This window comes from Cyprinus carpio, chromosome A2, assembly GCF_018340385.1.
Source record: "Cyprinus carpio isolate SPL01 chromosome A2, ASM1834038v1, whole genome shotgun sequence".
NCBI classification, from domain to species: domain Eukaryota; kingdom Metazoa; phylum Chordata; class Actinopteri; order Cypriniformes; family Cyprinidae; genus Cyprinus; species Cyprinus carpio.
In genome coordinates this window covers 12,474,229-12,502,142 of record NC_056573.1, presented here as the reverse complement: position 1 = coordinate 12,502,142, position 27,914 = coordinate 12,474,229, and the positions used below count along the sequence as shown (strand labels likewise).

The window sequence follows — 27,914 nt, the reverse complement described above, 5'->3', positions numbered from 1 at the left end:
CTTGTACATCTGGAAATAATTGGTATGATTGAAGGCCTAATGACTTATTGGATGACTGGGTACAGTATGCGATACTCTGAAAAATACTAAATATTGGCTGATATGATGGTCTATCACTACTGGTGACCAGCTGATGATCTTTTCAGCAGGGCTGATAGACATTTCTCTCAACAACATCATGCCAAGTGCATCTTCTTCTTCCAGAAAACTTCCATGTGACCATCTCTCAGTGGGGCAATATGTACGGATCGGATGTCTAATCCATCTCTAGAGTTACAGTTCCATCTCCTCTCCATGCCTGCAGTCCCCATTCTCACAATAACCATATCTCAGAGCCTCTCCTCACCGCACGCACATCACAACACAGATTATGACATGATGAGCTGTGTCATGTTCTCTGCTGAAACCTGAGCGGGTGCTCGGGAAACCCACCTCTTTTTGTTGTCATTCTTTTAGGGTGGAGATATAGACGCATCTGAAAGAACATACAAACCTAATTACAATAAGAAAACAACAGCCTGAGAACCGCATGTGTATTTGGCACTTGCTTTGTGCCCCTCTCACTCCCTCTCCTTTGCTTCTCAAGAAAAGCCACACATGTGGTGACCACATTGAGAGGAAACAGCAAAGCTCCAGTGCGGCAGAGCTATATCACATCACTGGCACTTTGTTGTAGGAGCTGACCTACATACAGGGGTGTACTGGAAAAAACACCCTAGTCGCCATGAGGAGAAAGGGGAAGGGTTGATGTTGGGTCGAAACTGGTGCTCAACCTATCATACACTCCTTTTCAACCCAAATAAAAATTACTGTGTCACAACTGGAGCTTGTTTCCGGTCTTAAAAGTCAAATTCCAACATAACTGTGTTACAATAAGAAAACAAATAAACACAACACACTGTGGTTTTTGTTTACAAGTGTTATGAGTTTTGAGAATGTATTTTGACATTTAAAGTAAATTGATTGAGCATCTTTATGTCTTTGCATGCTGCTTTTTATAAGAATTATATGACTATAATTATTATTAGTTGTAGTAGTTACATAGTGGTAGTAAAATAATAATTATTTTATATGATGATAACTTTTAGTATAATTTTACGAATTCAATCATCAATCAACAAACATCAGTTAATTTTTTTTCTGTAATATAAATGGTCAGAATGGATCCAGATTGGGCACCTTTGATATGTGATTATGATAATATATTTAAGTAATCAATTTTCAATAAATAAATAAATAGTAAAAAATGGCGCAGAGATTTTTTTTATTATTATTTTTTCAGCCCAGAACTGACTTTTCTGTGATGTAATCATGCACAATATATTTATATTGGGCACTGGCCCTGGCACCAGCACCCTATTGGTGAAAAAGGGGCTTGAGGGGATTTAGACACAGAGAGAGAAGGAAGGAAGTGCACATCAAAAGTGTGTTGAATGATGATGCAGATGTGTACTCACGTCTGTTATTGTTGTTAGTCTGTTGTTGCTGCTATTGCATGCCCAGCATAATTCCACTTAAAAACACTGAAATTGAGAGAGGGAGAGAGCAGGAACTAACCGAGACAGGACACACCACTGAAATAGCAGCAAGGCAGACAGAGTAAAGCCTGGGTCAGATTTACTGCTGCATACAACAACACATAGACATACTCACACAAAATGCACAATTTCAACTGCCAACCCCATTTGGGTTTCTTGAATGTTTCCTGCCAATGCAGACATGGGAGATCTATCAATGTTTCCTCAAAGAAAGAGAGGAGCAAATAAAAAGATTTAGCAGACAACTGGATCAGGACTGAGTTCTGTTCACTCTCACACATCTCAGATCAGTCCTGTTATTAACTAGCCTAGAGGAATGTTTACATTGTCAGAGCTTAAGCTATTTAGTTCAGGAGTTCCAAGTAGGGATGTACAATATAATAAAACAATAATAGAAATATTTAATTTATTGGTATTTGTTGTTACTGGATTTTTAATCTGTTTTTATATTTTGGTTATATTTGACATCATCTAACACTCTCTTAAAGTTAACCTACTCTATATTAACATATATTAAAGTTAACCTTTTAATTTAAAAGTAACTTTTAGAAATGTAAATTTTAGAAATTAATATCCATTTTTCATACTGTATATTATAATCTTGGATGCCTAAATTCACTTGCAGCATTTTAAATGACTGATTTTAAATTTTAGTGTCTAAATTAATTAGACAAACTACAATAGAACTGGATACATCAAAAACAACAATATCAGTGAATCCTTAGTTCTTGGTTATGTTAAATATAGGTACTCTTCTTCTACAATTCTTTAGGAGAAATAAAAGAAGAATTTGATATGAAATGTTTGAGGTAATGAAAGCTCAGACTTTTAATTGCAGACTTTGGTATCATGGCAAGTTTGAGACATTATTGAGATCTCTTCTTATACTCTAAGAGAAGACAAATAATTTCAGAATAATTTTTCTTAGGAAAAAAAAAAACGAGCAAATGTCTTCAGCAAGAGGTTTTAAGATAGAGCCCTGAGAAACATTTGAGAAACATTTGAAACTAAAGATGAAATCAACCAGCTCTGAGCAGAGTTTTGCGTCACTGTGTTCTTTCTCATTATGATAAAGCCATCACATAAGGCCTCAGTCATGAACCATACAGGCTTTAGTGTAGTTTATGACTTTAGGTCAGTCACTATTCAGAAGATGTGCTATACTGTGGCTCTGTGGTTCTGGAGGCCTGCGAGGGTCAAACACTGCATCTGTCCCACTTCCAGACACTCCTAAAGCTCACCCTCACCTTCCCTTTCCACTGATCTAACTCCCAGTCATCCAGTTCTGGGACATTTGCTCATCGCCTTTCTGTTATGCCTGGCCCTGCTGTTCATATTCGCATTAGCCTGTATCCAAACAATTCACACCGATCCATCTGGTGCCTAATTAAATGAAATTACCTCCTGAGCTATTAAAGAACAACCTCTGAGCAATTATTATTTTATTCAGGGAAAACTAAATTTTGATATTAAAGTGTCTGAGGTCATTTTACTATATACAGTAAATATGACATCTTCCTTCAAACTTGTAATTGATAATCCTGAGCAAATGTTTTTTTTTTGGTCATCTCTTCTACTATATTCGTGAGAAAGTCCGTGAAAGAAGCTTTTCAGAGACTGATTAAGTGTGTCAGGAGTTGTTGCTGAGCTGTTCTTTTTAGTTTAACCACAGTTGCTTAGCAACAGTTCCTGCTCTTATCTTGTTCTGCCTGAGTCTGATAAGTTAGTGAGGTGGATGGAGGTGTTTTGTAATAGAAAGAAAGCAATTTCACAGTGCTGAGAAACCCATGCAACAAGATGGATATGTAACTAGAAAAACAGTCTGGAAAGGTCTTCTGAGGAGGTAGTTATATGAAATGGAATAGACATAAGAACAGAATGCAGTTGCAGACCCATGAGATATATATACTGTATGTATATGTATATGTATATATATATATATATATATATAAGAAGAGGGTGGTATAAAAAAAAAAATGTATAATTTCTCGGTTGTTAGCAGAAATTATGGTAATTAATAAATTTATGGTATTTTATTATAAATAAAGATTTTTATTAAATAAAGACTTACCAAGAAGAGGGTGGGGGTAAAAATAAATAAACAACCTTTTTATCTTTAACATCAAAATTGTTTTCATACAAAAATAAGTTAAATAAACAGATCTCTTTAATATTTCTGTTTCTTTTAGGCAGCAATGATGGTAAATGAAGAGCAAATATAGGAGGTAAAATAAATAAAAAATAAAAATAAAATCACAAATGAGAATTCTTACACAACAATGGAGAGCAAATTAAGACTTTCATAAGAAAAGTGTGTATGTGTGTGTGTGGGGGGGGGGGTAATCACAAAAGAAATCTCTTTAAATTTCAGTTGTGTCTTTCTAGATATCAGTTAAATTAAATTAAGCTCTGTGTCTCCTGCAGATTTTTTAGATGAGATCTTAAAGTCTTGTGTTCAGATCTGTCAACATACTGTACCAACATGCCAAAGTATGCAATCAAAAGCCAGAAATTCTTAAACATTTCTCATCAAATTCTTCCAAGATCAAGTTATGTTCAAATAATAGCTCTATACTCTCACTGTAGGACAACAATCATCTCATTTGATTAAATTTTTAGGTAAAACTGTAGATTATGGAAAACTATTCACTATTAGCTAACTGTTTATTAGCACGCATATTACTAGCATATTGGCTGTTAATTTGTACTTAAAAACTTTATTCTGACAATAATCTAGATCACTTAACCCTACCCAATACCTACACATATCTACTACAACAACTATCTTACATCAAATTAGGAGTTTACTGATGGAAAACTCTTAAGTGGGACACACACTACAAGATAATCAGAACAATTTTGAATATTGCAGTACTCCACACACTATAGGAAACTAACCGTTAAATGTATGATTTATTATCGTTATGTTTGGTTTCTCACATTTTGAAAATCTGATAAGATTTTTTAAAATCTTTTAGCATGGGCCAGCCTTTAGTTAAAGGTAGGTTAGGTGATTTCAAAGAGACTAGCGATAGAAAGCTAGCTTTGAAAGCAAGTTCCCACCCTCCCTGCAAATCACTCTCCAAAGCCAGGCCTCCTCCAAAACACATGAACAGGCAGACCAGAGGCGAACCAGCGACACGACAAGAGACGGCGTTGGTGGAGGGCTGAATGCAACACTGTCAGATTACCTCATATCTCATTAACCGGTGAGAAAACATTACCGTGCAAAGCGCATAATGTTACAATAATAACGCCTTCCATTCTGAGCAATGGTCAGTTCCTCTGGGAGTAATGAAAGGATTGGAGGGGAAAACAATGCTGAGTCAAGATTTTCCTTCTGATTTATTTTCTCACTTGATGGGGGTGGGGTGCAGGATAAACAAATTGACTGTGAATACTGTATGTTTCTCTGTGGTTATCAGAAGGAAATGGTCTTTTTGGCCACAGTAAACAATACATAAACTTCCAAGAGGAAAGTTGTGGAGCTCTTAACAGACACTTTTCAAGAACAAAATAACAATGCTTAGCAAGTGCTCTAGTGGTACCTCCATAGTCAACGCCTCAATTTCCATACAGGAATGTGTACACTTAGAGGAAGTTTTAGGGCCACTGGACAAAAAGCATGGAGCAGTGAGAGTTAGCAGCAGACCCTCCCTTGTTAGGGACTATTTTTACTAACCTGACCTATTTCTGAGTCCAGAGGAGTTCCAGAGAGCCAGGGCTAAAGTCACGTCTCCTAGGCTGGCAGGCCTGCCTTTGTTTCACGCTCTCCATGTTGAAGGGTGGAGAGTGGAAAAAGGCAGACAAACAAACATGCAGCAACTAAAAGAAAATCAGCAAGATGAGAGTGTGATGTGTGTGTATTCAGTGTCTGGGCTATGAAGGAACCCAACACATCTGAAGACTAAATGGAGGTCTCAGTTTCATTGAAGTATCACTGCTTCAGATGCTTCTCCTACAATTTCTTGAGAGAAAAAAAGAAATACAACCTTGTTGGAAAATCCCGTTTAAATTGGCATCTGTGTTTTGAAATATGGCAGCTGGTTTCTAGCAGGTCCAAGCTGGTCATTATTTGGCAGACTAGCCACTATGTTCTTGTTCAACAAGTAGCTTGTTGCTGTTCATGAGAAACATTTGAGATCTCATTTTTTTCTTTCCTACAGGATTCACATCTAGCACAGATCACAAATATAAAAAATTAATTTGAGCTATGATACTGATTAAATGCTGTCAGTGGTTCTTGCTCAAAAACCTGATGTGAAATGCAGATCAGTTAGTGGAAACAAACTTCATCTCAGAACTGGATGCTTTCAAGAGAAGTCTCGTATACTCACCAAGACTGCATTTATTTGATCAAGAATACAGTAAAACTGTAATATTGTGAAATACTACCAAATTTGTTTTTATTAAATTAACCTTTCTATTTATTCCTGTGATGGCAAAGCTGAATTTTCAGCAGCATTACGCCATTCTTCAGTGTCACATGATCATTCAGAAATCATTTTAATATGCTGATTTGCTGCATTTACTATTATTACCGATGTTGAAAACACTTGTGCTGCTTAATGTTTTTGTGGACACCATGATAAATTTTTCTTTGGTGAATAGAAAGCTCAAAAGTACAGTATTTTTTGGAAATAGGAATCTTGTGTAACAATGTTTTTACTGTCGGGTTTTTTTTAACAATTGAATGCATCCTCGTGGAACAAAAGCATTAATTCCTTAAAAAATAAAATAAAACCTTACTGGCCCCAGACAGAATATGACATTTCTCTGATGTGTGTGAACAGATGATCACAAACACACACCTTTGGATGTATAGACAAGGAGAGTTAAGTGTAGCATGACTGGTTTTAATTATGGCAAGACATTTTGTTGTGGTCTATTAACCCTGATCCTGGTGACTCATTGTTCCCAGCAGCCCCCTACACACACACACACATTTTCTCTCTTTCTCTCTCTCTCTCTCTCTCTTTCTCATAGAGAGGTGTCACAGCTGGGAGTGTGTAAACAGGCCCATGGAAATGAAAAATAGGGCTGACAGCAGACGACTTCCTGTTTCAAAGTGAAAGTGAGGCCAGTCGTTCTGCGGTTTATTGCTTAGGCAGAACCACACACACACACACACACACACACACACAAACTTTTCATCCGATGCTTACAAAAACACCTGGATTAACTCACCCATTGTCAAAAACAGCACATGAACAAGGCTCAGGATCTCAGAAATGAAGACAAGTGGTGTTCTGGAGACTAGCTGTGAACCTTTTTACACCTGGTATTAATCCAATCACAAATGGTCAACATTAAATACAGGTTAAATGGGGTGCAACATGCAGTAACACTCTGACATGTGAAGAGTGAAAAATGTGTCACCAAAAACACATTTGAGACACACATTAATACCAGATGTAAACAACACGTCTCAAGTTAACATTACCAGAGACGGATCTTAATTCCAGATGTAAACAAGCTTAATACTCTTCTCTCTCCCTCCGTTTGGCAGACCCTTTAAGAAACAAACTCTAGGCCTCTATCATCAAGTGACAAAAAGAAGGAAAGAGAGTGAACAGCTTCTCTTATATTTCTCTCCATCTATGTAATGAGGACTCTGCTCCCTTTCATCATTTAGAGTTTACATACCTATTATAATTCTTCTTCTTTCTTTGTTTAAAATGCATTGTTGTTATTGGCTATAGTCTCACCAACAAAGGTTTTCTGACAGAAGAGAAAGAGAAAGTTGGCCTAGAACTAGAAGTAATTGTGTGAGTGTACACGTGTACACAGCAGGGATGCAGATCTTTATTTATTTGTTTTCAAATCTACCCTGCATCTAGACTAATATAAGAAGTTATTTTTCAAATTGGAACAATATAGCATTTTTCTTCTAATGGCAGTTTTTAATTAGGACTAAATTGTTTCGATGCCCAATTTCACTTTCCTTCAATTTTCCAAACAAAATAATGGGGGTTGACATTTCCCTACTCAAAATGCTATTACTGACATTCTCCTTTCTTTCCTGCCACTTTGTAAGAATATTACAGTTCTATGAACCCACTGTGATTTCAAATACTTTGTCAACATGCCGTGTTATTCTATTTATGGTATTTTATTTCCTTTATGCACAACACCTGGACTTTGTAAGCAGCTGAAAGCTTTTTGTTAATATAGCCATCCTTTACAGTCATGCCAATAATGCTTTGCTGATTCAGATACTCTGAGAGAAATGAAAGAGAGAAAGAGAAAGCACTGGAGAAAGAACTCTGTAAAAGAGATCAAATGCAGGTGTTACTTGGTGAGGGCAGTAATGTATCTGTCACAAGGAAATCTATATTTGAACTCCACACCCTCAGGAATCAACCACTGCTCTCAGCTTCACTAGTTCATTCATTGTCTGAACACAAAACTACAACTACAAAAAAAAAAAAAAAAAAAAAAAAGTTAGAGTAGCTATTAAAGCAAAGCAAAGCAAAACAAGAAATAAAGAAAAGCAAACCAAAACATCAAAACAAATAACTTAATAATAATATGGTTCCAATAATGATTTACTAATTACTGTACAACTGAGTAGTCATTTTATTTTATCAGTTTTTTTCTGTGCATTTTGATGTTTTGACAAAAAAATCATATGAAGTTCACCAAAAAATGTTACATTTCAAAAATAATGAAATTGACATAGAAAGAGAAAGAAAGGGAGAGACAAAACACCCACAAGAATTAAGGAAGAAGAACAGACAGTGTGTGTAAACACAGCCTCCGACGATGAGCATCTCGCACCTCATTGCAATACACAAGACCTCGGTTTAACCTTTATCTGCAAGCTGACTTCCTGTAAACTACTGGCAGCAACTTCAAACCCTCATTCACTGCGGCAAATATTTCACATACCAGAAAACAAGATCAGGACAGGGTGAGCATATAACAGTTAATAAAATGAGCCCACGATACCACAAAGTCTTACATACAACTCTTCATGGGTCAAAGGAAACAAAGAAAAGAGCTTCACACCAAATCTCTCAGGCAGACGACAAATTCCTGAGTCGAACAGACTTAAACATGGCAGACAGAAACCAATCCACTTCAATCTAGGCCAACCTGAGGAAGGTTTCCAGCATAGAATGTCTCTGTTTTACCAACACACTATGAGAGAGGGAGGACGGCGGCCACATAGTGCCCACCAGTGGAGACAATTTCAACTATTCTCAATATGTGTGTGTTCGGGTGTGTGTGTGTGTGTGTGTGTGTGTGTGTGTGTGTGTGTGTGTGTGTGTGTCTGTCTGTCTGTCTGTTTTGAGCCAATGAACTTTTTTTCAACTGTTTTTGTCTACCATCACCATTGTCTGTCCTTGACAAGTTAGAGTTTAAATAAATGTTTTTCCCTCTTTCCCTCCCTCTTTCCTTCCTTCCTTCCTCAATGCAGCCTTTCATCTCTCCTACAATCAAAGGGAGGTGGAAAGGAAAAAGCAATCTGTTTAGGCATTGGGAAGTCATGTAGTAAGATGCTGTAAACCTGAAAAAATACTAATATGAATAGCATTTACTGTACCTTGCTAAAGGTATTTTTTTTTTAAATAAACTAGTTCGTGAGTTGCCAGAAGGATTATTGTTCCAAATTAAAAACCTAGTTTTAGTATTTTTTAGTAAAAAAATTTAAACAATAAAAATACGTGAAAAACTTTTTATTAAACATTTAATTAAAAATGGAAAAATATTTCCACATAAAAATTTTACTTCATTTTTACATTTGGATTACCTTTGCTTTGAGAACACTAATTATTGAATAACACTCTGAAAAGTGATTTTTAGCTAACCTTAAATAAATATGCATTTTTCATATTGTAAATTATAATAATTTATTGTGGAATAAAAATAAAATGATATTTAATGTGACAGTGTTGTTGTTATTATTAGCTAAAATTTAAAATGAAAACGATTAAAATAAGTTTTTTTTTTTTTGTTGTTAAATTCATGTTTGAATTAAAATCAATTTGGTAAAATAAATAACACTGTTTTGTGATGGAGCCATGAGTAATATGTTGGCAGGCCATAAAAAAATCCTAACTGTTGAGCCTTTACAGGGACATGCCATGGTGACTCACCACCTGTACTGGGTCATCATCTGATCAGATCACCGCAGCTCCACTTTAAAAGCCTAAGTGTGTTTTTACAAGTCAAGTTCAGAGGAGAACACACGTCAAAGTTGAAGAGGGAGCACTTGTTTAAAAATGTCTTTCAAAGCTTCCTTTGGGAGTAATTTTAGCAAGTGTAATGTTTTTATGAGCTCATAACTCCGAGGAGGAGGATGAGGACTGGGGTGATGAGAGGGAGGAGCATACAGCACGCATAAGACTGTGTTTGCCATCTTTGATGTGCTTCAAAGGGAAGCGACTCACGAGAAGATGACTTCACCCTCATCTGCACATCTGTAAACATTACCTGCCCCACAGGTGTGAGTTTGTGTGGGTCAGATGGTCTACAGATGACTAGAGCATGCAGCCAGATCCACTGGCAGTCTGCAAGATGTTCTGCTCTCCATTAACACCACACACTGGCAAACTCAATGACCTTCTATTCCTAAACCTATTGTAATGGCAGGATTATCAGGTAATTTAGACCCTGAAAGGCTGTAAAGTTCTTAAGCACCTTCAATATTTGCAAAGTTTTCACATTCTTTTCCACTAGTGTTGAATGGCATGGATAGACATGCTAACCAAAAGTATTTGTTCTAGGAATGTAGTTGTTTAACAAACTGATCAAACCCAAGCTAAATGGACGAAAAGAGAAAGTGTAATGCCTGTAAAATTTGCATCAAGTTAAAGGATGTATTGTGATCACGTACATTTGATATATTGCTGCTTGCAGATGAAGCCCAGGTGAGACTGAGCATCACTTCAAGCTGTAATCGTGATTAACGACACCACTTATGCTAAAGATCAATAAATGCAATCTGAATCACTTTCAAATTATTGTCTATTCTGTCCCAAATAATCAATAAAAGAAACGTCAAAGTAATCGCCAAGGAACTGGAATCATCGAGTTCCCAATGATTCCAAATTCTAGTGTGTGTGCAAATGGGTCAAGGGAAGTGCTGTAAGCTAGTCTTATAAAGGTCCACATCAGAATGGCGAGAACTGGACTTTGGGAAGGATTGTTAACACTGTGTTTCAACAGCTGTGTTTACTGTAGCCATCTCACTCTTTACACATTCATAGCCCAGGTTACACACCTGGAGCCAGCGATGACGTGTAAATATCACACACACACATAAGCTGCATCCTCTCTGTGTCTCCTGTAAGTGTGTTCAGTAATGCCGGGTGTTTAGAGGAGGGGGATGTGGCCTGAAATCATGTGACAGGAATGCAGGGGTTGAGAATAAACCATGTCCTGCTCTGCCCTTCAGATAAGCTCTCTGAAAATAGTCCGCTCTCACACTTCTCCTCATTAGTTCCCCTGGATACTGTACCTCCCCCAATATCCTGTAAACAAAACAGAACTACATTGTCCAGGAAGGTTCTTGTCAATTTTGGCCTTGAGAACCGGCCTTAAAAATGTAGCCAATAGTGAAAACAAGCTCATGTGCTCTTGCAGCCAGAAAACTCTGTCTGATTCTGAAGCAATGCCAGAATGGCAGCAGACCAGTGGATTTCTGCTTTCAGTGCATTTTACTTCAAATTTTCAGAGCTGTGGCCTAACGATTAGCACATTTGCTCCAGATAAGTTGATCAGTGTTGCTAATGTGATGGGTTGTGGGTTTATATACAGCCTGCATTTTGTACAGATTCAGTTCTCAAAAAAATTAAACAAAACACCAAAAGATGTTGCACTTTATTTTATACAATCCTTGAGTGAGATAAAGGTAAACATTTTTGGATTATGGTTTGTCTCAACTCGGCTTGACTCAACTCTAAGGCCACATCCACATATAGCCAGAGCTTTCCCTATCCAATCTTTTTTATTCTTCGTTCTAAAAAAAAGAAAATATTCCGTAAACACTGCACTGTCTCAAGAAATATCTGCATACACACAACAGCAGGACGTCCAGCCCGATCTCATGGCAATTCGTACATATTTTATGAGATGGCTAATTCGTACGAATTCGTACGACCACACTCATACAAATTCATACGATTGTTGCCAAATCGTACGTATTTTACGAATAGCACAATTCGTATGCATTTGTACGAATCACCTATACCTAACCCTGCCCCTAAACCTACCCGACACTGTGGTTTAGACAAATCGTATAAAATCATATGAGTGAGGTCGTACAAACATGCATTAAATAGCCACCACAAAAAATACGTATGAATACATATACAGAAATCGTTGGGACGTCCAGTACAGGCACTATACCAGCACACCTCTCCACAGGAACTTTTATAGAAATATCGCTATAGAATCTCACTCAATCTGAAGACAATGTCTATTGTAACATTGTTATGGATAGATATTTCCAGCTCAGCCGAGAGATTGCAGTGCTTATGAAAACTGAACTCCCATCCGCCCAAGTGCTGATGAGTCTGACCCCTTACATCAGAATGCTGCATTTCTGCTGGAGTAAATGCACACCGTGTGCTCTGTGGCTATTACTTCTAAAAAGCTCCTTATCATTCAAATCTCAGAGATTCATGAATCCAGATCCATTTCCCTAGAGCACATTCATCTCATTCAGTCTCATACATCAGCCAAAACCCCACCCCAGCATTACGAACCCAGACATTTGTGAGCAAACAGCAAGAATCAAGCCAGGAGCTCCATCCAGCCATTCTTGAGCACCTAAAAAATATATTCAAGCTTCTTTGAGAAAACAGAAGAAATGGGTGGAGTATACACATAAGAGTTTGCGTGTGTGTGTGTGTGTGTGTGTGTGTGTGTGTGTGTGTGTGTGTGTGTGTGTGTGTGTGTGTGTGTGTGTGTGTGTGTGTGTGTGTGTGTGTGTGTGTGTGTGTGTGTGTGTGAAAGAAAAGAAACGAGAGAGTGATAAAATGAAAGAGCAGATTTTTGCACTGCTCTGTATGCGGTTCAAACCCAACAGATGTCGCTCCTCAAGGACATTCAGTAAACTGACCTTATGCTTTCCTCTTTCATCTTGATGGTGGTATAAAAGATGCCTGATTGACAAGCTTGTGATGGTGGATGCTAATATCAATAACAATAATAATTAATATTATTAGTTTATTAAAAATAAATAAATACTTAAATTAAAATAATCAAACACAAACATACATAAATATGTCCAACTTTACCCACTGGAAAACAAAAAAAAATACATTGAAATATTATGACTGACTTCAACTTACATCAATATTAACACATGCCAACAAACATCAAGCAAATATCTAACAGCTCATCATGCTGACAAACTGCAGTTCACACCACTGAAGGCTCGAGACTAAACGTGTGTGCAGCATACCTATCCTCAGTCTGGTCTCATTAGGCTCAAAGTCTAGCTGAACTTGCTCTAAAAGGACAAGGGAAAGAATGTCTGAATGCCTTCCAGGCTTAAGAGTGAGGATAAGCCCATGCTTCCCATAGCTGAAATTCACAGTCCCTCACGGTGCTATCAAACCCAGGCCTCACATTCTTCTCCCTAATCTGCTATCTTCAGCCAGAAGAACCAGATAAAAGAAACAAACCCTGAGTTTAGCAAAGCACAGCTTGCTGCGTAGAGGAGAACAGTGATCATATTACATTATTATTGAACCGAAAAGTATCAAAATAGTTCCATCTTGTTCAAAATGTACTGTTTCAGTATTTGTGTATATGCCAAGTATGTTTTCAGCTTATTAGAATATCAAAATATTATCTTAGCAACATGCTAATGTCAGACTCTGGAATCAGCTGGAAACATGAGTCAGTTGTGAGAGCTGTCCTCTCATTTACATCCCATTATGAGCACATGTAGAACGTTTCAAAATAGTTGATTTTTTAATGCACCCTGGGATTATGATCCATTTCAGTTAGCATGCTATGCTAGAAAGTACAGCTGACAGCAGGCTGCAGCTCACTAGGATTTAAAACATACACTAGGATTTTACATAGCAAAAAAAGCAAAAAAACTAGATATCTGATACCTACTACTACTTATATAATATTTACTTATTTTTGTGAGACTAAAGACCGCCATTCCTTTAATGTAAGACATGTATACACACACACACACACAGAGAGAGAGAGAGAGTGGTTATGAGGATGTTATTGACTCCAGCAACCAAGTTAATGGTTTCCATTAACATGAGAGGAACCGTTAAGATGGAGCCTGTGGCTCCTAGGGACCGATTTCAGAAGAACTCTCAGAGGGGAGGTTGCATATGAGCGCAGTGTGTGCTACACCTCGGGCATCCTCTTCTGTTTTATGTGCTTTTGGACTCATTTAATGCAACTGCATTTTGACACTAGCATAAGGTATGTGTTAAAATAACACACATAAAAGACATTTCAATGGACAACAGAGAGGTTCAGATGATCACAGATAGACTGGGACAGTGTGAAGTGTGTAAACATCTTTCCGCTGGTCTGTTGTTCTTGTACTATTCTGAATTGCCCCCACTTAAAGAGGATACACGGAGATAACAATGGCCCGCTCACAAAATATACAAAAGTACCTTTAGCTGAAGACCTACGAGAGGAAGTCCTACAAGACCTAGAGGAAAAGCTCCCGCTGAGCATTCGTCCTTTTTTACCATTTCCACAAGGTGGGAGGCTTAAATCTTGTTCAGCACAACATTCTGTATTGTGAATCCACCAACAGAGCAAATGCAAAAGGTGAGATTTTAGGTAACTCTGAGGTTCAGAATAACTTTTAAGCCAAAACTTCATTTCTGCACAAGTAACATCACCTCTTGGAATTTCCAAAAAAATTTCCAAAACGGTCTCTATACACATCTCCTGTAAGCCAAACAGTATTAAAATTATGGTATATGCCGACAATAATTATTTTCATGTTGTGGCTGATAACTGATAAAGAGCCAATATTAACAATAAATTTAAAAACAATAAACGGTTAAAAATAAACTTGAATCAATTGATGTAGGTGCTACAATGAATGCACATTTTATGTACAAATCTGATAATAATTTTTTTCATGTTGAGGCTAATACTGTAGCTGATAATTGGCCAATATTAAAGTAATCATTTAAAATAAATAAATTGGTAAATTATTAAAAAAATATTTTTTATTATTATTATTAAAATCAACTTATTAAGATGCTACAATGAATGCAAATATGACATCATTTTAATGCATAATTTTATGATTGATACTGGTAATCATTTTTATGCTAAGGCTGATAAATGATAAATGGGCAATATTAAACATTAATAATTATAAAAATGGATTAAAAGTAAAACTAAAACCAGTTGATTCAGATGCTACAAGTGAATTTAGGCTTTACAACATAAATGCACAGTATGAAAAAGAAGATATGGTTAAGATTACATTTTACAGTGTTATTAAAGTTGTGTTTTTAAAGATTAAGTAAATACGTGATCTAATATTCACTGAAACAGATTAATTTAAAAAGAACTGTAATATTGGCCAATAACTGTTATTCCACCAACACACAATGCACCCCTAAAAGAAGAGTTATGCAATATTCAATTTCTCCTAAATAATTCAATTTCTAAGGAAACAAAAATCGACAGGGGAATGACTGGATTACAGTAGAATTTTCATTTTTGGGTGAACTATGCTTTTAAATGGCAACATTCTGTCTCCACACAGAAGAGTTTGCATCAGCAGAATGTTTCAGAGAGCCGTGTCCATCATTGGCTCCGGCACAGACCACAGACTCCTCAGCTGGAGCACAGCGGGGTAGACATGGCACAGCCCCACACCACACCATGCATACTCGACTCGGTTCCATATGCCATCGCAGAGGAACGACCCAAATCCAAATGAAAAAAACCCGACTGATCAGTATTAAAAACCTGTGTGACTTTTTTGTGAGAGTGAAGTATAGATTGCCAGCTACTGAAGCAGGAAGTAAAGGAGATGGAGGGAGGTAGACAGAGAGGGAGAGGGATTTCAGCAGCCCTGATATAGCAGAGCCACGTCAGCAGCAAACAAAACTGCTGCCAGGTCGCACTCAAGCTGTCTGGAGCAGACTGCCTACAGAGAGAGAGAGAGAGAGAGAGAGAGATGAGTGAGCAAAGAAATATTACTGTAGAAGGAGGACTAGACTCCCAGTGAGACGGTGAGAATTCAGAAAGGCGCAAGGAGAGATTAAAAACAGAAGACGGGACACAAAAGCCTCTCCAAAAGGAAAACCAGAAGAAGAAAAAAAACAGATGAAAAAAAGGTGGGGCATGTAGCTGGTGGACAGAATTGCTGACAGACTCGAGGAGTTCAGTTCAGTCTGAGATTTCAGGACAGCCAACCCAGTTCCACTAAAAACCTGTTTATTTCAAAGGAACATAAGCAATTATTCTTGGAAGAGCCGCATGTGGCCTCCTAAAACCTTTGAGACAGATGTGAAGATCTGGAGATGAGGAGAAAAGGAGTAAGAAAAGATGCCTCTCCTCCGTCATTTGAGGTCCAAAATCATGTTCAAAATCTGACTAATCCTGACTAAGCCTTCCTTGGAAACCTGGATGACACTTCACTATGTTAGAGAGCGCTCACTAAACATCGAATTCAATGAGGATGGTGAGTCATGTAAAAAAAATACAAGAGTTTGCGCAAGTGATCAAGTGGCCGCAAGTTGAAAAAAAAAATTGTTGTTGCAACTCCCTCTGACACAAGCATCCACTGACAAATGAGAAATACAAAGCAAAATTAAACAATTAACTAAAAGCAAACTGTTGATGAGAAAAAAGTAACAGCAGTTAATCAGATATAAAATACAACATAACTTGAACTTAGTTACTTACTGTAATATTTCAGGTAATGTTGATCTGAATATTTGCATTGAATTAATTGTGCATTAAAATTACACTACCGGTCTAATGTCTGGGGTCGGCATCTGCATTTGCAGTCTCCAATTTATTTGATCAAAACAGAGTAATAATGTGAAATATTGTTTCGATTTAAAATAAGTGTTTTCCATTTTATCATATTTTAAATTGTTCCAGTGATGGCAAAGCTAACTCAGCAGCTATCACTCCAGTCTTCAGTGTCACATGATCCTTTAAGAAACATTTCTTGTCATTATCAATGTTGAAAACAGTTCTGTTGCTTAGTATTTTTGTAGAAACCGTGACACCCTTTTTTTCACCGTGTACCTTGATTATATGAACTTTAGATGATTTGACATTATTAAACAGATTAAATTTAAAAGAGATTTTCATCTAAAGACTAAAACTATATGGAAGTATATAAAATTATACCCAACACTGATCCAGCTCTTTACACACTCACTTCCAGATCCTTCCTCTTTGCATTCTGATCCACATCACTCCAAACTACCCTGGTGCCACACCAAGTCACACAGCTAAAACCTCACTGGAGCGCACATACTTTCCTGATGAAATCTAGTTTCCATGTAGGGTTTGGTTTTGGACTCCTGTGCTCTAAATATTTGGTTATGAAACTAGAATGATCTGCAAGGAACATTTTTAAGTTACATTGTGCTGAAACTGCAAAGATCTAAAGAGCCTCTGGTATGCAGAGCTGATGCGTTCACACTCTCTCCCTTCTTCTCACTCACTTGCTCAGCTCTGAGAGGGTGTGGCTGAGGAATGGGCAACAGAGCTTTAATCTTCTGCCAAAGCCTGTAAGGCACATCTGGAACAAGCAGGACAAATCGTTTCAGCCGTGCCTCTCTGGCCACGGTCACCGGGCCTTGTCCAAATGAACCCTCTCACCCCACACTGCTCTTCTCGCTTGAGCTTGGGCCAGTAGACAGGAGGAATTCTCTCAGTTCACCTACCCTTTGTCTTACTCAGAGAATCTGCTCTTCTCCATAAACCACCACACAGTCCCACAGACTTTTTGTTGTTGTTGTTGTTGTTGGAAACTGGAGATGTCAAATACAAGTGTCAAAAGTCTGTCAGTGTTTATTCTGGATCTTTAACAGATTTAAGAAAATCAGATCTGAGATCACGTTCTTCAAATGACAAACCTGATCTTGTGCACCCTCCAGGCCAGGAGGCATCACTCTTGTTCTTTCTTTCTAGAACTGAATTATGGGTAACACTTTATAAATGTCTAATTCATGTATTAGTCATCAAGAAATAAAGAACAATATTTTTTTACAGCATGTATTATTTTAGGTTAATGCTAATTTATAAATATACTTTTAATTATGATGTTCATTTATAATACAATTGATACTTAAAATTAACATTTTATACTTAAATTTCACTTAAAATGTTACAAATATATATATAAAAATGTAAAAAAAAAAAAAAATTACATTAACATTATTCAAATTAAATAAATGCTGTAAAAAATATTGTTTATTTTAATTCCATGCAAGCACTTACATTAACTAATTTTAACATAGAACTTTATTGTAAAATGTTATTGAATTGTGTGCATTCCAGGACTCTGGGCTCTGGTGGAGCTCTGGTGGTCTGGTGGTTCTCACCTCAAGTGCATGCACAACTGGGCTGATTGTATTTTCTGAGTTGGGGTAGCCTAAAGGTTAAAGCCTGGGGCTGGTAACTAATAGGCTGCTGGTTCGATCCCCCACAAGGAGTTATCATCATTGTGCCCTTGAGCAAAGCACTTAACTCCAGAAGGACCTGCTCTTTTTAATTTTAAATTCCTTTTAATAATCAGAGGCAATACTGGACTCATCTTCTGGGTTCCTTCAGAAAGTTATACTTCATCAGCACATACTACTGCACATCACCTTAGTGTCTTCTCCAGTTGACCTATTATCTAAAGCTAGACATGTCTCTCAGGCGACGAGACTCCCAAACATAAATAGAAGACCAGCTGCTTCGTGCACATAGATAAATAAACCCTAAAGGAGGGACTGTTACACACTTTCACCACCGTAAAACCACTGCCTTCAGGGTTACAGTTCAGATTCAGTATTGTATCTGCCTGCCACCCTCCTCAAGTACTTGACACACTGTAAATCAACCAAGCGCATTGCTATTACCTCAGTACTTGAGTCCATTCCTACTCCATAGAGCCTGTGGCATGAAATATCTGCCCCTCTGTCTCTGTGCTTTGTGGGAGTATGGTAAGCTGAGAAAGTCACTCACTTCATGCCACAATAGCAATTCATGGGGCTTTTCTAAAGATAGCGAATGACCTTCAGTCGATGTAGATACAGTCCCATGGCAAGGACAAGAACACTTTTGTCCTCTTTGGGTCAGAGAATACAACATGTCTTCCTTGCTCATTTTTGTTTTTCTTTTTCTGGCCAATATTGACTCCCATGGGCTCCTGACAAATACATTCAGCATGTTTAATTTCGATATGCTTTCCGAGGTATAAATGAAATCTTTTTGGCATGTGTTGTGCAGAAAATCAGGTTCAGTGCTTGCGGACTGCAACATTTTTGCCGCGCATCATTGTTAAATTACGGCGTGCAGATGAGAATAACCTGCTCTCAGCAAAAGCTGTAATTACACCTGAGAAGCCGTTCTCCATGGCTCCTCATAGCAGAAACAATAAAACACACTTAATTACACAAACATACTCACAGTACAGACACAGATACTGGGACTTTTCATGTAATTTCATCAAGCTGGAGTCAAGAGGACTTACAGGCTTATTCAACTGTGAAATCTTAATTCAACTGCGTATCAAACTGCCAAGAACACACTACAAAATCAATGTATACTAATGATTTTATGTTCGTATTTATTGAGATGCATTACATCCCAAATTTATTTTGACTGCCATTATAAATGTCTACAGTGTCCCATGTTCAACAATATGCCAATCATAAGATATTCACAGCATTTCAGTCAGGGGCACTAGTGAGCAGGTTATGGATGTGGTAAGCAATATATGAAAATATATATGAAAATGTCACATACAAGTCAACTTGTTTACTTTTAATACACATTTTATTAGCAAATTCATTAGTGAATGCAGTTTCACATAAAAACAATGTTTGTCTTTGTAAAACATCTTTCATTTTCTGATGATGTCACCTAGGCCACACAGGCTATTGGATAATGTTAACCAATACCAAAAACTAGGAATTGTTTTAGTAACTAACCTTCATCCTGGTATCAAACCTCTACTTTTTACCAGCCAATCTGGTCCAATTGGAAAGAAATTCTTACTGAATATCCTGTTCAACTAGGAAATATGTCACATTAAAGAAGTAAAAATGTGTTGCGAGTACCATTTCATATTTTCATGTCTTAACAGAAAAAAACTGCTCTTAAATACTAAAACAGTTGGTGCCTTATCAGCAGATACTGAAGAGAGAAGAAAAAAAATGAAAATGGTTAATGTCTGTCCAAAAGCATAAGAGATGAAAGTGGCTGGCGGATCGTGCCAGGACCTTAGGTAAATGACAAACAGGAAGTGCTCACAGATGGCTGAATTGCCCATTTAAATAGAACCCGTGTCCCTAGTTAACCTCAAAACTCACTTTACCTGCCCTTCATAAACACCACATATCTCAGGATAGGCTAGTCAAAACACAACTGTGCTCTTCCTCGGTGGGGAAATGCTGGAGATAACGCCTTCACACATTGCCCTGACCTCACAACAAAACAACAAAAAGAAAGAGAGACACACATACAGAAAACAAGCAACCCAGCAGCGGCTAAACTTAAACAGCAGGTCCTCCCTCCATTTGCAAAAGTGTGGGAAAGCAGCACGGAGTACTGCCGAGAACGGACTGTGGCGGAGGGTTGTTAAGCAGTCCCCTGGAAAAAGAAAAAGGTCACCCTGTTTAAACAAGACAAAGATTACAGTTCAACCTCTTCCACTCTAATTAGCAGCGATAGGAGCGGGCTGGAACTTCAGTAAACATAGGGCTCTGAGCGCTGTAATGACCTGCCACTCAGCCAAACATCTTAAAGACACTAGCTGTTGCAATGCTGACAATGGATCCTGGCAGGCGAAGGGTTAAGATTTGAGTTGGGTCAAAAATTAAGGGTTGTATTTAAAAAAAAAAACTGCACAACATTCATCTAAGTGTGTCAAAAATAGAGGTGAGTGGGATCTCCACGTGGGAAGACAGGAAAAAGTGCTATTTTTGCAATGAAAGATGATGATGATGAGGGAGGACAGAAAGCGACCAATAAGAGCAGAGAATCCTTAATTATAAAATTGTTACTCAACAGCCTCTTCTTTCCACTTTTCCGCTAGCCTAGTTCAATAATTCCAGAGGCCTGGTGTCAAAAACCAAGTGGCTGAGAAACAAACTTTCATATTTAAAGGGACAGTTCACCCAAAAAAAAAATCATTCATTCACCATCATATCATTCACTAGAACACAAAATTGTTTTTGTCTATATAATGAAAGTCAGCAATGTTGTGTGGTTTTCTTGAAAAACATTGACAAAAACAATCTCAAAATCTTCTTTTATGACAGCTTTGGAGCGACATAAGGTGAGTAAATGATGATAGAATGATCTTTTTGGCTGAACTATCCCTTTAAATAAACCTTTTGACTCCAAATGCGATTTTGGCCCAAGCATTTTCAAAATGTTTTCTCTGCACATTCTGTGTTGCCAGCGGTCCACGGGCTAAACAGCGGTTACTTTATATAAAATCCTAAATCTAGGCTTCTGCTCTGAGGCTTGCATAATGACAAAGAAGCCTCTCTGTAAAAAGCAGCTACTTCAGAGCCTGTGCTTCAGTCGACACTTCTAATTAAACCCAGTGACCTTTTCTGTAAACACGTGCATTTGAAATGCCCCTCTCCTCCGTGTGCCACACCTTGTTCTCGTTGTTTCATCAGGTTGCTTTTCGTTGCTTTTTTCAACGCCGCGATGCCATAAGCCAAGCCTTTTCACTAAGCATCGGATGTGCTTGTGTGCTTCTGTCCAACACAATGGCACAAACTGAAAGGCTTGAAATAAGTACTGCCTTGATGATTTTATCCTTCCACAGGGAGAGGTTAAAGTCAAGTACAGCCATTAATTACAGCATTGATGCTTTTCTTTTAGGAGTAACTGGTTTGACAAAAATGAAGCAACAAGCACACTTGGCATGACTCAATCTGGCTGAGATTACAACGGATGAAAGTTAATGTATAAACCCACAAAAAAAGAGCTATTGGGATCACAGGTGAGGACCTAAAGCTGACGAACACACAAAGGCACATTGTGGCAACGAGCAGGGCCAGTGCTATTGCCTGTGGTCTGTTGTTCTATTCTTGTGTCAACACATGTTGCTGCCAAGCCCTACAGAGCCTTGTTTCTGACTCTTATCACAATAGTGTGCCCTTCACAGCCCATCCAGCCTGCTCTCCACCTGTCTATGCCTCCACAACCTGAAGATCACTTTTGAGCAGGGAAATCTCTGTTATGTTACCTTAAAGGGGTCATATGATGCAATTTCACGTTTTCCTTTCTCTTTGGAGTGTTACAAGCTGTTCGTGCATAGATAAGATCCCTAAATTTGTAAAGACTAAAGTCTCATACCCAAAGAGATATTCTTTATAAAAGTTAAGACTCGTCCACACCCTCCTAAAACGCCTCATTTAAACACGCTCCCACGTCTACGTCACTGTGTGGGAAGATTTGCATATCACCGCCCAAATGTTTATGCACAGAAAGAAGGCGTAACTTTGATTTTTGCTGTATTGTTGCTGCCGCTGTGTGTTTCTTTGTGAAAGCGAAACTACTTTGTTTGAACTTCCAAAAGAGGACACAACTAGAAATCAGTGGTTAAGTTGTGTTTACAACACTATTCCAGAACAGTTCAATCCAAATATTCAGATGTGTGCAGCGCATTTTATGCAGAACTGTTTCCAGATCCTGGGAGAGTAGCCTACAATGTTGTCTGTGCACAAAGGCTGTTTCTATAAAGTGGGGCAATTCCAACTTTGCAAGGAGAGTCTGGCACTTCTGACTCACAGCCTGTAAGTACCTTTTCATATTTAAAGAATCTGCCATTGATGATTCAAACGCGAGTTTTGAGCAGTGTAGAGTAGCGCTTGTTGTTTGTCGTTTCTCCGATTACAAATGCAGACATGGTTTTATGTTTACGCGGCGCGATATGCAACGCAACGCGTAAAAAGACAGTACAAGTAATTATAACCAGTAATTATGTCCCCACTGGATGCAACAAATGCCTCGTTTGTAATGGGTTTTACTGGTTTTGTCTCATCACGCTGGGAGACGGCATCACAGTATGGTAATGGGTGTAACATTTCCATCACACACTTGAGGTATTAGGCCAATCACAATGCACTGGATAGCTGGCCAATCAGTGTACACCTATTTTTTCAGAACGACGAGCTTTGTGAAAATTGATGCATTTCAGAAAGGTGGGGCATAGAGGAGCAACAATAATGTACAATATGTGGAAAATTACATGTATTTTGAACCTTAAACTGCATAAATACATTGCATTACAACAAATACACAAAATAATGTTCTTTTTAACAATGTCATATGACCCCTTTAAGTAACAGTGTTTTCTAAGGCGACTGTGATTTTACCTGTATAAATGTCTAAACATTCTGCCTTAACAATGTCTAAATTTAAAAATCACTGATTTTGTTGATTGTATAAGACAGTTGTATAAAACCAATAATCACACTCATGACATTGTGTTTGAATCTTAAACTCTACCAAAATAAATACATAAAATAATATAAAACAAAGCTTCTAAAGTGATAGTTGACAAAAAAAACTAGAAGTTTACAGTAAAATCTCCACACTCTTAATACAGAAAAAAACAGTAATTAATAAATTAATAAAAGTATTAATTACTTTTAAAAAAATCTTCCTGACCCTAAACTTTTAAACAGTAGCATATATATATAACAACAAGGCAAAAAAGTTTGGAAAACACTGCACTAGATAACACTGGCTAACTGAAATGCTGTGACCAGCTACCGAATCATTCATTCAGGTCTCTTGTATTAACAAGAATTTTTACTGAAAATTTTATTTTTAGAAGGCAACACACTAGAATGTTCTGCAACTTCTCAAACGAGAGCTGTCCTTATCTGTGCAGCTGTTCAGAGAACTTAACCGCAGCCTGTGCAAACAATCCATCTTGTCCATCGTTAATTAGCTACAAAGACACTAAATGTTAAAGGGGATTGGTAATGAGACAAATAGCTTTTGTAATCTGCCATTGTAACCTCTGCCTTTTATATCCTCAGAGGCATGCCAGTCACGGCCCTTTACCCGTCCTCTCATCAGTTTACACCAGCTCCAAATCCAATATCACACCAGTCATGGTTCCAATTAACTAGAAAAACACCACGCAAACAAGAACAGAGTGAACAACAGCACCATCCCAATTCCAGAAACGACCTCCTGAGATGGTAGGACGGAGGAACCTGTTGCAAGTGAAACTGCATATAACAGGAAGCACAACATACCTTGAATGCATTGCAGGGATCCATCCTCTGCTCTGATAGTGAAGGTCTCTCCAGGGTTGACTTGCACGAAGATCACCTGCAAAAACACTGGGAATCAGACATGCGAAACTTCTGATGCAAATCCAAAGTTTTGTCTGCAAACACAATCCAAGACAGGAAAAAATGTTGCAATTTCTTAAAATGCATTAATCCATAACTTTAAAATGAGCCGTGGAACATTCAGCGAACTATAGTCACCACAACTGCCAAGAAAGAAAATATGATGCAACCAGATGTTGTGAAACCAGATGTGAAACGGTCCGATCGCCGAGCCATCTTCTGCTTACCATCTGGTTCTCAGTGAACAGGTTGTTGAGAGTGCAAACGTGCCTGTAGATGTGAAAAAGTTGGCCCGCCATGTTGCACGAGCCCTACGTTTCCTCACAGCCCTGATGCTCGTGTGTCAAGCAGACCTCCCATCTCCCTGCTCTAGCCCTGGAGATCTGGGCACCTACTTCCTGCTTCCACACACACATACACACACAGACACTGTCTGCTGCTGCAGTTGCTATGGGAACGGCGGCATGCACTCAAGAGTCAGGCCGGCTTTCCAGAGGAAAACCTTGTGTTCTCCCCTCCCTCCTCTTCCCAGCACACACCTAATGCAGATAAAGGACTCACCCAACACACAGACGCGTTACATTGGCAGAATGCAAATGTACACTTCCACAACCTTACGCAAGCATCGTACCGATTTCATATCAGGCGGACATCGGACAGTGTTGGCAATCAAATGTAATTAATTGAGAATGCTGGGGACTGACAGCTTCGTCAAGACCAGGAAGGTTGTTCAGTCTGTTACACTTTTCAGTGATGCAGAGAAACAAGGACATGGACTTGGCTGAATCCAAAGCACTTAACCTTCACTATCTGCTGTAGATGCCCTTTTCCTTATCTCTCAAGGGTCTGATTCTTTTTCCGCTCTGGCCGGACGACACACAGCCCGGGGAGCTGTATCTGTAGCACCTGGAGAAGAGATCAGAACAGACTGATCCGCTCTGATAGCGCAGATCTACAGAGAGATGTGTGAGGGAAATGTGAGGTATGCCTGAGGGCTCGCAGTGCTCCTTGAATGTCTAATGTAATATGACTACAATGTTCCTCATTGACCAAAATACTGACCTGGCTTTGTTTTCCATTAGGAATTATCCTGTGTCAGTTTAATTTAAGGTAACGGTTGACCTGCAGCCACAAAGCTAGTCAACTTTTCACTTGCAACTCTCAAGAAACTTATCAACGTGTGAACTCTTCCTCCAGCACAGCATGAACCCATAGAAAAATGGTCTTGAACTTCAAATGAACTTTTATTTTGGTTCTCTTTAAAAGGTGAAGAGTGTATTTTGTGCACCAGCAATACCAAGTACAAGACTGTCTTCTAACAGGTTTCCTGAACACTACTAAACAACTGCGTTGGTCAGATAGTCCCAGCCCAAACTCATTGATTGAGTCAGTGTGGTTATATTAAATAATTTGCAATATGCAAAATTGAACAACTGGGTTTAATACTGTCATTTCAAAGCCAAAAGTGCCTGAAATGTTATATGGAAAAATATGTTTTACATCAATGCTGTATCTTTTCTCTTTTAAAAACATTAAATCAGTAAATTATTCCATTGATAGCCAAAATTTTTAACACTAAAAAATAAAACATGCATGCATATAGTTTTGCAAAAAGATTATTTATTGTCATTTGTTTCAAAGTTTCCAAAAAAATCTGCAACGTGCATAGTTGTGCATAGTCTCCATGACTGGAAGGGGATCATCTTTTTTGGGGTCCTTTGCAATACTTTAAAAATCCCTGTTCTAGGAATTTGTAGCTTACATTCACATTTATATGCATGCATCTAGCAGAGGCAGTATGGAAAGCAACTTATACTGCATTCAAGGTACACATTATCAGTTCATGCACTGCCCCGTGTAACGCTCCCTCTCACCTGTTGCGATCCATCCCCATTAACATTAATCATGTGCGGCATCATGGCCACCTCCCCGTTCAATAGTGGTGGCGGCAGGTCCAGCGGAATCTGGTCTGTCATCATCATTGTGACGTACATTCATGGAGAACTTTCCTGGACTGCCTTTCTGTGAGGAAGAAAAAGGAATAGATGGTGAACAAACACCAAAATAAAGTCATGTGACTAAACTTGCAAACACACCCTTTTTGGGTGTCCTTGTTTTGTGCTGTAAGTAAGGTAGACGTGTACATTTATCTGAGATGATTTCACAATATTTGGTTGGTTTGTGACGTTTGAGTGTCTGAGCTAAAGCATAAATGGATGGAAGATGCAGAGTTGCACTGAGGTGACTCAGCAGGCAGCTGAAATCCAAAATGCAGAAAATGGAATTGTGGAATGGAATCGTGACACCAAAGCTCTAGCAATCCTTTCTCTGTGAAATAATGTGGTCCATCCACACTCCCATTGTATCTCCATTCTTCTCTCCACTCTGTTTGACTTTCCATCCATCCTTCATTACCTTTTGCCCACTCCTCATGCTCCATGTTTATGCAGTGCATCAGGTGAGACTGACATGGCAAAACAAGAGTAAACAGTTTAAACAGATGGTGACCTCCTTTAGGCCCAGTCACGATCTGAGCTTTTCCTTATGATGCTGTGATGAGAACAGAATGTGGCTCTGGACTGGAAATGCAAGAAGATCAGCCTGGAATAATCCATCTTTCATCTGGTATTCTAGTATGATGATGTCTACCAGTACTGACTAGAGACCCAGTCGGACCTTGTTAAATCTTGACTTTAGTATACAATGCTTGGGAGATGCTGATTGGCTGATAAAACTACAAAAGCATGTATTATAGTCCATAATCCTTCACTAGTGAATAAGCCTTCCTGAGCTGTAACAAAGGTAACAGACAAGGAAAAAGAAAGAAATAAACTGAATATACACACACTACCATTCAAAGGTATGGGGTCAGTACAGCAATTATGCATTAAATTAATTGAATATGACAATAAAGATATAAAAGATTTTAACTATAAATAAATGCTATTGTAATGTACTTTCAATTCAAGAATCCTGAAACAAAAGGTGTTACGTTTTCCACAAAAATATTATATATATATATGTGTGTGTGTGTGTGTGTGTGTGTGTGTGTGTGTGTGTGTGTGTGTGTGTGTGTGTGTGTGTGTGAAATATATTCAGTTAAAAACTAATAAACACTGATTAATACATGTTTAAAGATTATGTATTAATACAATAAATATTTTAACTAGCCAAAACCTGACCCGTTGGTTAAAGTCATAAAACGTCATAAAGTCAGAAAAAAAAGATGGTATGATTGGAGACAAGCAGGTTAGAATAGATGGATAGGAAAGTTGGCTTCTGAATATACAACAAATAAAAAGAAATAGAGGAAGAAAGAAAGAAAAAGAGAGAGCGATAGAGAGAGAGAGAGAGAGAGAGAGAGAGAGAGAGAGAGAGAGACAGACAGACAGACGGAAGGCCACACACAGAGACAAAACCCTACAGCTAACCAGAAATAATAAATGAGCCGCCAAGCCACAGTCCCAGAGAGCTGAGGGGAAGACAAATGGAAGGAAAACAAAAGGAAGAGATAGCAAAAAGGAGAAACATTGGTTTAAATGGCTAAATAAAGGCCATCAGAGTTAATTGAGTCAGCTGTCAACTGTGAAGAGTGGTCCTGATGCAGTCTTGGTTTCAGGCGACAGGTTAAAGTGCTGGGTGGTTAGGTTGAGATTAGTTCAGTTGAGCAGCCCGTGCTGAGCTGCTTTGATGCCTGGATCCCTCCTGCTTTAGCAGCTAATGGGGCCTATGCTAAAGCCTTGGCCTCTCACCCAGCAAAAGCTATAATTAGGATTTCCACTGAAACTGAAGCTTGCATTTATTTTAGGATTTGTACAACTTACAGTGGAAACTTAGAATGAGATGG

At 38.2% G+C, this 27,914-nt stretch overlaps 1 protein-coding gene across 2 annotated transcripts in view; it reads right to left on the bottom strand.

Annotated features, from left to right (window-relative positions):
• The window catches only part of LOC109105099 (fibronectin type III domain-containing protein 3B-like), a 122,744-nt gene that overhangs the window by 66,704 nt on the left and 28,126 nt on the right, over positions 1-27,914 (bottom strand). For both annotated transcript variants that reach the window (XM_042773608.1, XM_042773616.1), the window contains exons 2-3: positions 25,942-26,089; positions 23,969-24,044 (exon numbers count right to left, since the gene is read on the bottom strand). In XM_042773608.1, the coding sequence (XP_042629542.1) occupies positions 23,969-24,044; positions 25,942-26,061 (196 nt within the window). In that variant the 5' untranslated portion in view covers positions 26,062-26,089. The remainder of the gene's footprint in view (positions 1-23,968; positions 24,045-25,941; positions 26,090-27,914) is intronic.